At 44.0% G+C, this 13,823-nt stretch overlaps 1 protein-coding gene across 4 annotated transcripts in view; it reads left to right on the top strand.

Annotated features, from left to right (window-relative positions):
* The window catches only part of LOC138491668 (phospholipid scramblase 2-like), a 412,550-nt gene that overhangs the window by 344,104 nt on the left and 54,623 nt on the right, over window positions 1-13,823 (top strand). For all 4 annotated transcript variants that reach the window (XR_011276070.1, XM_069618313.1, XM_069618312.1 and 1 more), the window contains one exon: window positions 8,732-8,893. Coding sequence is in view for 3 of the 4 variants with exons in the window: in XM_069618313.1 (XP_069474414.1) it covers window positions 8,732-8,893 (162 nt within the window). In the remaining variant the exon portion in view is untranslated. The remainder of the gene's footprint in view (window positions 1-8,731; window positions 8,894-13,823) is intronic.

The raw sequence follows: 13,823 nt of genomic DNA, 5'->3' as shown, positions 1-13,823 counted from the left end.
TTTTCCAGCAATGGAGTGATTAGATCAGCAGTTTGTAAGGAGGCTTGTAAGCCTAGTCGCAAGGGGAGGAGTTCTGCAGTCCGAGGAGGGGTGAAAAGTCACATTGCTTAAAGAATAAATGGGGATCAAAGTAAGTACCCAATTTAAGCTTCCCTACAAGAGAGGAGAGAATTGAACTTGGCATGCAGGAAGACAGAGCAGACAAGATGGCGGATGGCGAGCAAACGCCAAGTCTCCATCTGATGAGGCAAACTTTTATTGGTTAAAGAAAGGTGAAAACTGCTCACGTGAGAAAGAGAAAGGAAGAACAGAGGATACGGCAGTCTTCAGCAGTCTTGCAAAGGGAGGAGCGCCTTATGTTTATTTGAGCAGATTTGATCATTGATTGCTGCTTCTGATTGATTTGTTTTTTATTAGTTTACTTTTTCATAATTGCAGTCTTGAGCCAAAGGACCACTAAATATATACTGCCACTCAAGAGAATTGGTGAGGTGTTTGGTAGCCACAACACCTGGAAAGACTGAATTCAAATTGGCATTTTAGTGATCCTTATACATACTGGACTTCCAGAGCAACCGGTCCGTCGGGAATGGTCTCTCTCCTACAAAATATGGCTAGCCCGCAGCAGCATTGCTTAGGAGAGAGGTTGGTGGAACTGCCGAGAACGCTCCCTTCGGGCCGACCTCCTATTCTGCCCACAGATACACCCCCAGCTTGATCAATCATGTACTGCTCCTGATGTGTAAAATCTGCAATGTCCATGTAAAGGATAAGTCTAAACCTAGCTGGCTATATGTTATCAACATCATTGTGGCCCTAAAGAGGATGTAGGAGAGTCATATTAGCCTCTACAGAAATTGGGACAATACCAAAGGCTATTTCATCTGGCTGAATAACCAGTGAGGCTTGGCAGACCAGAACACGTGTTTAGGTCAATTCCACTTTAACACTGTGTGTGTTGGGGCAGAGTCAGTTAATTCAGCTTGAGACTTACTGAGGACCTTTGACACTCATTGCCTGCTGCCCATTTTCTTTTGGACTGCGCTGCTATTGGAAATACACATAGCAGTTCACAGCCAGTTTTCTCCATTGTACCATCATTTCAGTTCTGTGGCAAAGCACTAGCAAGCTTTACTCTTTCTATTAACAAAACCCCAAACCCTAACTTTCATCACACTTCCTCATCTCTGATCTACCCCCAGCACCTCTACTTTGCAGACTCAACATCAGTATGCTTTTACATCTCACTCTTTATATTGCTCTATGGAATGCATAATCTGTCAAAACTATTTCCTTCACCTCTGACCTCCTACTTTGCAATTTTCCTTCTCTTGACCTTATTGGCCTTTCAGAAAACTGGATTTCTCCCTCCGACTCTGCAGCCCTTGCTGCCCTTCACAACCCTGCCTAGAGCTTCACCGGCTCTCCCCACCCATATGGTAGGAGTAGTGGTACAGGACTGTTTGCATCTTCCAAACTTGGTATCTTTCCTACTCCCTCCGTTATTTCTCCCTCTTAGGAATACACTATGTCCACAATCACTGCTCCCTATAGCATTCATATTATACCACTGTATATACCGCTTGTTAATTTATTGACCGCCCCTCCCAACTAATTGACTCCCTACCTTCCCATTATCACCTTTGTGTCACTGGTGACTAACATCCTCTCTACACTCAATCCACTGACTTTAGCTCTCTTCTCCTTAGCTTCTTGCTTCTGTCCACTCTCTGCCCACCCATTCTAATGATAACTCCCTTGTCCTTATTCTCATCTCTACACCTCTGCTATCACCATAGTCTTTGCCTTAATCTCAACTCCTACTTTCTCCACTCCCTCTCTCCATCTACCACTTCTATTACCAATCAGAAGTTACCCACCTCCAAAATTAACTATCTAAGTCTGTCACAAAATTCATTGTTCCATCCAATGATAAAGCTTTCACTAAATTTAACACTGCTCTTAATGCTCACTGCTCCCCCTTGCTTCCCTCTTACTGCGTTCACACCCAATTCCCTCCCCTCCATGGAGTTGGACTAAACCTACCATCTGCACCCATAAAACAATGTGGAAGAATCTCCAACTCTACCTGACTACTCTTCAAAACGACTCCTCTGCTCTGACCTCACTATTCCATAATTCTAGAGTGTCTTTTTCAACTGACTCACTGAGTTCCTTGATGCACTCAACCTCTGGGATCTGCTTCAATCTGGCTTCCTACCACAGCACTCAGAGTCTGCTCTCCTTAATGTCCGCAATTACATCTCTTCCGCTGGTCTTGCTAACCGTTCATCTATTCTTATTCTTTTTAACCTCTCTGCTGCCTTTAATGCCGTCAACCATTTTGACCTCTCAACACTCTCCTAGGCAATGAGGACAAGGCCCTCACTTGGTTTGCTTCATATCTTGCCCCTAGACACTCAGCCTTCCCACCACACTCGCCTTCTCCAGCATTGGATCGTTCATGGATTTGCATGCTTTGAATATTCCCTGTCGACAGGCTGGGAATCCTCAGTCACATTTTATTATCGCTTGTAACAGACACTTTTAGGCTCACTTTTTGGCCCGCCCACGCCGGAGGGCACCACATAATTTGGAGAAAGGAAGAACTGAGGAGAGGAAGGCCAGGCCGAGGCCTGCGCAGACACTGAACAGTGCAAATCCTGCTTGGGAAGGCCAACATATATATGCATAGACGAGAGTAGGGGACACTCCCAGTGAGAGGAGGGAGGCAGCAGAGGCTGGTCCCTCTGCCGTAAATGCGACAACTGTTGGAGCCACGCCTGAGGAGGCGACGGAATATGAACATACTGCGGCGGCCTTTGAGGGAGGGAGGGGAGGGGGGAGGGAGAGGGAAGGGGGAGTTGGGGAATGCTTTTTCTTTTGCCTGTTCTTTTCCTTTATCATGTTGTAAAACAATAAAAAGAAGTTAAAAAAAAAACTTTTAGGCTCACTTTAGTAGCCCATCCATATCCTTTTTGGTGTATTCTGCCTCAGCCAATGAGACGTTGAGTGACGAGCCCCACCCAGGAGGCTCTTTCCAGGTTCTAATCGTGCTGAGTCCTCAAGGCTTTCTCTCCTGGAGAAATAAGCCAGAAACCAACATTTTCTTCACAACTCGCAAATCTTTCTTCAAAATCAAATGTGCTTTTACCTTTCAAATATGGAAGGAAACCGGAAAGCTCTTTAAAGCATGCCAGTCATGTCACATTAAAAACTTATGAGGCAGACAAGCATTCTGAATGAATTTACTGTCTATATCCAAATCACATTCAGGAGGCTTGTGAAATGTGTGCCACTTTTAGCACAAAAACCCTCAGGGATGGAAAAAGGAGACTAGAAGTTTGGCTAAATGAGGGCATGTACCCCCCTTCAGATGCTGAATCCTCTAGAAGTGTGGTGGAGGACAAATCTGACAGACCAACAACCCATAGAAGGGCCAGGTCAGAGGACCGAATGTCTTCTGCTACTTTTAAAAAGAAATTGGATGGAAAAATCCCTCTGTCCTTCGACCTTGCCGAAGAGACACGTAGAGGACAAATCTTTGATGGAATCCACAGGAATCATTCTATCAAGTGTGACAATGGATGCCAACGCCAAAACCCAACGTCTACAGCAGGGCCATGTTTGTCCACGAACAACTCACTCATCGTCGTTGGCTTCATCGTTAATGACCATTAAACCGTTGTCAACAGCCTTGTCGACAAGAAAGAATGCAAAATCATTTTTGCCTACACACCCGTCAACTATGCCCTCCAAGGCCTCGACGGCAGTATCAGCTGCTTCCTTGACGATGGTCCCTTCCACGGAAGGCCAAACAATGTCGAAAGCAGCATCAATGGTACATGGAAAGTTACCAACACCTTTCCTGTCTGCGCCATCAACCGGGGAGGGAGGGAAGAAAAAGGACACTAATGCATCCTCGTCCACGGGGACACCGAAAATATCAAAAATCTGGACAACTGAAGGAAAATTGGGGGGGGAAAAGACGCAACCACAGGCCTGGAGGCAAACCCATGCCAGAAAGACAGGAACAAGAGCCAATCGGACACTATCCCTGTACAAAAAAGCCCAGTAGTCCATAAAATACCTGTCTGGTACCTGCATTTGCTGAATGTCATGGACAACCAGGCCATAATAGATGAAAGTGGAAACCCATCTTCGCCTCAACCACCAGTGGGAGACACTGATCACTCAATGGTGCCCAGAGGCCCAGCACTGTCTCCAATCTAGTCAATTCTTCCAGGCCAGATACTGGAGCACCACATTGATTACAAATTTGAACTGGGGTATTCACCCCAGTCATCTGCGGAAAACCTATATTCGCCAGGGGAAGAAACTGTGGAACCAAGGCAAGAGTTAACGGAACTGGCACCGGCAGTCAGTCCGGACAACCCCTTCAAGGTCAGCGGAACCTTTTACTCAACCCACATTCCCTGTTATCAAAACAAGTTCTATCTACTCAAGTTTCTACTTCAGCAACTGGATACTATGCTACCAGCGAACTAACCACACCCGCAGGTATCGGATAACGCACCAGGCCCTTCGAAGGTGCCATGCAGGTCTAATAAAACAGCAATGAGCCAAATTAATGAACCAAGAGGGGATACACCCATCAGGCGTACCTCACTGCAAAGCTGCCTCTCAAGTCTACGAGGCACACACGACTGCACAGGACTGGCAGCTCCACTAGAACAAGAGGGACTTCTGCAAAGCCACAACTTGTCAGTCAAGAGGAACTCCAGTCCTCTACCACAGACAATGAGGGAGATGACTGGGACACTGACACCTCTACCTCCAAATCACCACAGCTCGACAACTGGGAGGACACGGCCTTGGGTCTAAACCAAGATGCTGAAGAACAGTCATGCCAGTCTCCACCTGATAACAAAACTACATTCCACTACGCAGTCCAAAAGGCTTGTGAAGAATTTGGCATAGTTACATCGAAGCAGAAAAAAGATTGTTTCCAGTTCGATTTAATACACAAGCGCAGAAAGGTGGTAATGTCAACTCCCATCCTAGACCATTTTTGGGAAGAAGGGCTGTTGGTCATGATGAAACCGTTCTCAGAACCGGCATTAAAATGCTGTTAAGTGAAAAAATGTAAAGCGCCAGAGGTGTCCCCAAAATGCCTTGCATCCCTACCAACCCCCGACTCGTGGTTCCAGCAGCGGCATACAGAAAATCGAATATGCCAGGTCAGAAATGCGCAGTTCCACCTGATGACACCAGGAAACAACTCATTTGGCAATAAAGTTCTAGCCAGGGGAGCCACGACAATTAAAGCGGTAAATTCACTGGTGATACTCAAGATACGACCGCCAGATGTGGAACCGGATTGCTCCGCTATTCGAGCACTTGCCAGAAGATAAAACAAAGGAGACCTAGACATCCTGCGAGAAGGGAAATACGCCCCCAATCGTGCAATCTACATAGCAGTCGATATTGTGCAAACAGGTTTTAAACAAATCAATAATGGTGTCGTGCTTCGGATGACCGGAATGGTTGAACAGTACTGATTTCAGGGCATATGTTCAGTCAAAGTTATTAGACCTGCCTTTCGAGGGAGAGAAATTGTTTCATCCCAAAATTGATGCCCTTAAAGGGATAAAAGGAGACACACAGCAAGATTGCTTACTACGCTAACGGTGAGATGCACTTTTTGCTCCTTCAGAGGAGCCTCCGGTGGTTCCACACCAACAAACCGGGTAGAAAGGTATACCAGATGGGAACCTTATATTCACAAACATATTTCCAGGGTATCGCCGGGCATACCCATACAAACAATAAGACTACAAGCAAGCTCCAAGAAGGCGGAAAACATCTGCATCTAGGGGCAGGCAGCAGAAATATATCTGACTTCCTTCAACCAGTTGCACCCACGTCCAACTGCAGCAAGTGGGGGGGCAACCTGCAATACCATTGACAGCAGTGGCAACAAGTAACCAGACAGATGGGTGTTGGACATCATTCAAAGTAGGCATGTTGTCGAATTACAGGGAATCCCCCATATTTTTCAACACCAGCCACACTTAAACATCTTAGTGTGAAGTGGAAACACTTCTCACAAAAAACACAATTGAAAAAGTTCCAAAGTATCAGAGGGGCAAGAGCACCTTTATTCATGATACTTCGTGGTCAAAAAGCCAGATGACTCGTGGAGACCATTTCTGCACTTAAGAAGTCTGAACAAGTATGTCAAGAAACAAAAGTTCAAAATGGTCACCATGGAAGAAGTTATAAAAGCAATAAAGGAGGGCGACTACATGGCATCACTAGTCCTCAGACGCATATTTTCACATACCAATTTGCAAAAGCCACAGAAAATTCTAAAGATGTCTTGGGCACAAATCACTATAATTAAAAGTGCTTCTGTTTGGTCTTTTCTGGGCCCAAAGAACATTCACAAAATGCCTAGCCTCAATAGTTGCATCGTTCAGGAGAAAGGGTTATCGTGTGCATCCATATTTCGACAATTGGTTAGTACTAGCACCATCACACCAGTCAGCGGAAATGGCAATCCAGCAGCTGTCCAACACACTCTTTTGCATTAAATTCAAGCCAATCCTGCTACAAGCCATTGAACAGGCTAGTGTTCCTAGGGGCACAGTTCACCCAGCCTAGTTATGAAATTCGTCCCGGGTGCCAGGTTCAGTCGGGACAGTCATGCAACTCTTAGGCACAATGTCGTCCTGCGTTCCCCTAATACAGCACAGCAGACTGCAAAGAGGCCGCTACAAAAATTCCTAGCATACGAGTGGTCCCAACTAACGGGAATATGGAACAGGGCGCTTCACTTAACTGGTTTGCATACGGGCCCCATCCTTTATCAGTAAAATGCTATTGGTCCCCAACCGAGACATCACTCCACATCAACATACTGGAGCTCAAGGCAGTAGCACACGCCCTTTGCTCATTCCAACCCGTGCTCAAAGGAAAAGTGGTACGAGTGTCCAGACAACACAACCACAATGTATTGCGTGTGAAGAGGGGGCACAATGTCAAGGGCGCTCTGCAAGGAAGCCCAACAGTTGTGGCACTGGGCCATTAAACAACCTGCAACTGCAAGCGTTTCACCTTCAGGGGAAGGAAACCAAACTGCAGATCACCTCAGCAGTGCCAACAATCATTCATACGCATGGCAACTGGTGGACAGGAAGCTCCAAATCTTCTACAAATGGGGACATGCCTCATGGGAGAACAAGAAATGTCCACTATTGGCGAGCAGATATCTGCACCAGCAATCACTCGTAGGCTCGTTTGCAATGTCATGGGAAGGTATGTTCGTCTATGCGTTCCCTCCAACACCAGTCACACACAAAGTCCTGCAAATGATTGTGACATACAAGTGCAGTCATTTTCATAGCCTGAAAATTGGCGAGGCAACTGTGGTTTTCAGAACTTTTAATCTGTTCCAGGACCATCCAATTTCTGGGTACCTGCGGACTATGTGCAACCAGCAGGTTTAACACCACTTACTCAATACTCTCCCTCTAGACCTCTATGCTCCTCTGGCACCAACTCTGTGTAAAGCTTTTAGCTAAACGGAGGGCCGGAAGCCGAACCCTTTCTTCAGCTGGCTCCCTCTTATGGAACAGCCTCCCCCCTTCCTACTAGTCTTACAAGTTGTGTGTTTGCCCTTGATTCAGTTGTGTTATTGGTCAGTCTCGTGTAACCATTCAATTTGTTTGAAAACGCATGTACTAGGGTTTAATGGATGTAAGAAGTGGGACAATAGTCTGCTATACTAGAAGAAAGACTTGCTTCAGCCTTTTGATTTCAAACTTAATTCCACTGTGGTTTCCTGAGGAAATCAGTTACCCCTTTAGGAGCCCAACCTCCCGTTTGTTGAAAATGTGTCTGAAATTATTATGAACTACGGAACACCAATATTTTTTCAAAAACACTTATTTGGACCCCAAAATCAGTTAATTTTTTTTTAGCCATTTGTGATCCGCTAGCATGTAATTGGGTCCTCCAAAATGTTTTTAGATGTTTGTTGGCATTTCTTAGGCATGAAGGACTGCAAGGCATTCTTGGTAGCATATACTCGAGTGGTGGCTTTCTTTCAAAAGAACAGAACCTCTCCTTTTGGCCATGTTCATCTTTATACTGTCACTCTGCTTCACAGGGCAACCAGAATCTTTTTCTCAGCATGGTTTGGTCTGTAGAGCACCAACCGACAGCCATTGCTTTTTGTAACCTTTGCGTTAGTTGCTCTAAGTTTAAATGGCATCTCAAGCCTTTCTGTAAAATGTTTGGCAAGGCCTCTGGTGTCCAGTGCTCCAACTACATCAACACATCCTTCCTCCATTCCATAGTCCAGTCCAAAGTGAGTTACAGATGATGATACTGTCGTTTTTGGAATAAGTCACTTCAAGGAATAACCTAAAGCTTAAAAAGGAACCATTTTGTCTGAATGTCCTTACTTAAATAAGGTTTTTTATTTTACATGTAAAAAAGGGGAACCCAGACCAGGAGAAAAACCTGCGGGTTAAGCCTTTGGGCCAGCTTGCACTTTAGTAGATTCCCAGCAGGACCGACTCACCCCTTCATCTTTCCAAAGTTGATAAATGCAGTACCATTTATTTGGGGAAATAACTGCTAATTACAGCACTCAAAAGCAAAAGGATATATTGTGTGGGGGGGTGCTATATATACTGTTTGGGAACTGCATTACATACACATTTTACATTTTTATATTAAGATGCCACTTTTATCTCTATAGGTGAAATCTCTTGATGAATGTCAAGCCGTTGGAAGAATTTCAAAGCAGTGGAGTGGATTCGTAAAGGAGGCATTCACAGATGCTGACAACTTTGGGATCCAATTCCCTATGGACCTTGATGTAAAAATAAAAGCAGTTCTACTTGGTGCTTGTTTTCTAATAGTAAGTTTGTTTTATTTTGCAAGGGGTTTTGATGCAGTATTGCAAATGTCAAACCTCAAAGACGTGACTTGTCTGTTTCAAAATGATCCTTCCTGATTACAATTTGCTTTTAACTTTCTAGTCTGGGCGTTATGGTTTCATATACTTTCAGCTCTAGATTTCTGTTTCAGGGATTGTCCAACGGGCACACTGATTGCAGTGAACTGATCACCTAAATCAATGTACATATTTGTAATGTATCTATCCCTGTTTATTCCTCATGTGTTCTGTCTAACTACCCCTGCCCAATTAAATGATTTCCCATGAGATTGCCAAAATAATTGGAGATTGCCGACAGCCATTCTCTGAAAGGTTGGCCATCTTGGCTGATCAACACTTGTCAGGCCAGTCTTGTTTTGCACTAGACACACAATCATGTGGCCTACTCAATCACATTGGCAGTCCTCAAAACTTTGATCACTTACTCACCTAGGGCCTCTATTCTGAGGTCTGCATCCCTCCCATCTCTAGCGAACCCATGTCCCTTTATGTCACTCCCTTAAATTGGATATTCCCCTGTCCTTTGCAAACTTTGGCCAGACCACTTTTTGTTTATCTTCTGTCCTTTGCCACCTTCTTCTGGTGCAGCACATCCACAGCTAGAGGCTTAATGCTGCTTCAACCAGAGCTGAGATGTCCATGAAATAGTCTAGTAAAACAAATGGTATTATTAGACTGTTTGGTCTATTTTACATTCCTACCGTCGTAGAAACAACATAGTAACACAACGGTTTTAGGAGAAAACATCTGGGTAATATATTCTATATACCACCTATTGTTTATTCACACATGCAGATAGGCTGTCCCTTTCTCTCAGAATCTTACCCTAGGCTTGCGATGTTTCACCGCCTATCTAAAAGGGATAGGGTAGAGAAGCTGTCCCTACTCTAGCAAATGTTTAGCTAAAAAATGCCAAGTACAAGATCATATATTAAAGCACTGGCTCATGGACATTCTACTTTAGATAATGTATCATATTAGAGTATATTCTAACTGCTGGTCACTGGTGATATAGCTTATTTATTAACCAGTATCTTGCCAGCTGAGAAGTATCTCAAATAACCGTGTACTGTGATTAAAAACAAAAAATGAACTCCTGAGTGGTGGGGCATGGTTAAACAGTAAATCGAGAGGGGTGGGAAAACAACCTGATCTCTAAATCAGGTCACCTAAAGATTTAGGATGTCTAACAATAATTCAGGTTAACAGATCATCCATGCAGAAGTCCTGCCTATGCCTAAAAAGGTCGACCGGTTTCATAAACCATTAGCACTTTGGTCATCTTCATCAGGACGAACACAACTGGAAATAGAATGTAGAGGTCCTTGTTCCTTTTTTACTTTTTGTTGATGCCCACTGTGGTGCAGTTGTATCCTAGGGAAAAGATAACAGGGAGAAAGGTGGAGGTATATGTGAATGTATTGTCCCCTGTTGGAAACATATTACTACTTCCATTTAGCATGTATCTTGTTTAAAGGAGGTGATTGATACTCCGAGGTGTTGGTAGTTGGCCACAGTCACTGTATCTGTGTCCTTGTTGCCTCTTAACATTTAGGGTAGGGAGTGAGGGATGAGACACTGTGTATTCAGCACATAACCAACTTATAAATACACCCATTAAGTGAAGTTGAGGTGCAGTGCCCTTCATGCAGGCTTACCACAGGAGGTCTGCTGGGGGTTAGATTGCTGTCCCTTTACAGCTTATATTGACTGGACAAAGGTAGGCACTCTAGGATTAAATATGAAGGCACTTATTTGAAGACCGAATGTAAAAAAGCTCTGCTAGTTCATACTGTTACAGGATGGCAAGGATGCCTTCATTGTTCTAGGTCAGGCTAGAATGCCGGCACGAAACGGAGGCTGTAATGATCAAAATATATAAAATATATTTTGATAAACATTTTGATCAAGACTGTTTATTAAAACAGACTTATAATGAAAAAGCAAAGTTACTGGTCTCGACCGTTCGCGGGGGGAGAAGAGAAGAAACTACCATGCTACAGCTAGTAAATATTTCTATTTTTGCCTCACCAGAATTATATGCATGTCGGGTACTGCTAATATAATGGGCATATCTGTCCCTTGTTTTTGACTCTGTATGGATCACAAAACAGTAGGTGTTCTGAGCCACTGTTTTGGTGGGCATAAAACGTTGCTTTTATGACCTCTCCGTATTGACATACCTCCAGAGTTCTAGGACCAAGGTTCTCGGAATGTCTCTCAAAATGGCATGCAGCTCTCAATTGAAGTAAATATGGAATACATGAGTTGCTGATGTGATTCATCTAGGTTGCACTGCCAATTCGTTCCAATGGATCTGTTCATTAAGTCCTGTTTTATGGGTGTTCAAGCTAAAGATCCAATTTTGTTCCCTTCTGAAAAGGACGTTATGAAAGTTGCTGCCTCGTCTTGGCATTTGTATTTTTTCTATAATGGTCCTTGTAAAATCTTCTGGGTGATAGCCTGATGTTACAAAATGTGTGACCAAAGGTGCTGTGAGTTTTTTGGTCCTTAGGCACGAACGATGTTCAATCATACGCTTTCTGATGGGTCTTATAGTCATGCCTACACAGCACAATTTGCAGGGGCAGACAATGAGATGACTCCTGCTGTATTACAGTTTGTGAAATGGCGTTGTATCCATGGTGTCTTCAAGCAGAGGTTGATTTTCTTTTGTCCGTGCTGTTTGTACACACTTGGAGCACTGTCCACCTGGTTCGTTGATTTCTTCATTAAGAAAGAAGTTCCAAAGATGAGTGTACATAAGACTCCACAGCAATCCTTACACTAGTACAGTTCCACTCACAAACAGTAAGAATAGCTTGTCACTATGGATATAGCGTCCTTGTATACCAAAATACCTCAACAGGCCACCCTGTCCATGGTCAGACACCTTCTGGAATCGGGTATTGAATTGCACAATACACCTGTAGGGCTAATAACACAATTGGCGGAAATAGCCCTTACCAGAAATGTCTTTGTTTGGAATGATACCTATTATCAACAAATATCCGGCACAGCTATAGGGGCTACTTTTGCCCCAAGCCTTGCCAATCTTTACATCAACAAATTTGAATAAATAGGGACCGCTTCTCTACCCTATCCCTTTTAGATAGGCGTTGTAATACCTCAAGCCTAGGGTAAGATTCCGAGAGAAAGGGACAGGGTGTTCCAATGGGGACAGCCTATCTGCATGTGTGAATAAACAATAGGTGGTATGAAGACTATATTACCCAGATGTTTTCTCCTAAAACAGTTGGTGTTACCATGAAATAGTCTAACCTTACCATGGCTGGTCTAAGTTTTAAGGTCTGGCCATTAACAGAGTTGCGTAGAGGTGTTTACAGGCACACGCTTTTGTAGTGCAGCAACACCAGGTAAAAAGCAATCAAGCATTTCTGGTGCTACCACCAAAACTAACAACCTTGAATCCTGTGGTCTGTCTGGTTACCAAGCTACCCCGTAGGGTTGTTACTGGCATGCTTCAGCTCCCGGCATGCCATTGGGATCTAGCAGAACCTACTGAATTCCTTTCACCCAAGTTGTATGTTCTGGTGTTTCTTTAAAACCACTCCTGCCCTATGTTTTATTAATCGGAGGAGGGGGTGGTTGCTTCGTTCAGGTTATTACTTCCTACACACTTCCATTAATCCGTGCCCAGTCGTTTCTTTAGGATTTACTGATTTTCTTGATCATAAACCTTTTTCTCCTTTTTTAATAAGTTATTTCAGGTCTAACTTTCCTCCCCACTACCTAGTGTAGCTGTCACAGCTGCTAGTGGAAAAAGGTTCTGCCCCAGGATGTGTAAGGAGAAGGTGTCCCCTCCCATACTCCTCTCTCCCATAATCACACATGCCTTCAGACTTGCAAGGAGAGCTGGTTTTATCAGAGCACATGCAAGACAAGTCCTATATGCTTTTTGCAAGCGGAGATAAGAGGACCATGGGCTTGCCTTCTGCATCTGGCATCCTGTGGCTCTGCTTCCACTGTCTGTAAATACTAAGCTATTTTCTGGTTCCGTCTATTGAATCTTAAGAATTCAGGCAGTTTTCGGTATTCACACATGATACAATGAAGAATGTTGAGAAAGGTTGGGCAATCATTATGCAAGGCTGCTATGAGTCTTTGTGTTCTTCTTTAAAAGGTCCTCTAGCTTATTTGGCAAGCCAACTCCTAAGTATTGTGTACACACCACCTCGCCTATCTTTTCAGCTTTCAACCTTCAGCAGCTGCTGGTTTATCAGAATCAGACTCCGATTGGCCTATAGGGCAATAGCTCCATGGGCCAACCAAAACACAATCTGCAGTTTTCTTCTTTTGTCAGTGGGCCACTTTTTGGCCAATTTGGGCCAAGTTGCATCCATTCACACTACGGCTAGTGGCTTTGAGCAGTGTTGCTGAATAAATATTCTTTAAAACCCACAATTTGTATCACACTTTATAAAAAAACTCCTCCTTGGTTAATATTCAAGTGTCACAAAAGGAATGAAAAGTCATTTGCAACTGTGGGCCACTTTCTCATTGGTGCCCGAGACAATTTTAAGGCCCAATCCCACCTTGATCAGAACCCCCTCAAACTACCTATTTCATGGTATCCAGGGATATGGTCGCCAAAAAATTGCTGTTTTTACAAAAGATCGCAGCAAAAAGCCTGTGGTGCGGCCCAGTAAAAGTGTTTCCATTATACCACACAAAGGGAGTGCAGTTGTCCCCTCCCCTTGTGTGGTATAATGGGCCCGGAAGTTTTGGGGGTGTCCCCTGCATCCATTACATGAATTGCCCGGGGGGTTAACACCAGACTTTTTGCGGCAATTCTTTTTTTAAACTCATTATTGCTGCAACATTTACATGGAACCTATTTCATGACTGATGAATTTCAAAGTCTTGTGGT

This window comes from Ambystoma mexicanum, chromosome 10, assembly GCF_040938575.1.
Source record: "Ambystoma mexicanum isolate Mex_15411 chromosome 10, UKY_AmexF1_1, whole genome shotgun sequence".
NCBI lineage: Eukaryota > Metazoa > Chordata > Amphibia > Caudata > Ambystomatidae > Ambystoma > Ambystoma mexicanum.
This window is presented reverse-complemented; position numbering and strand designations above follow the sequence as displayed.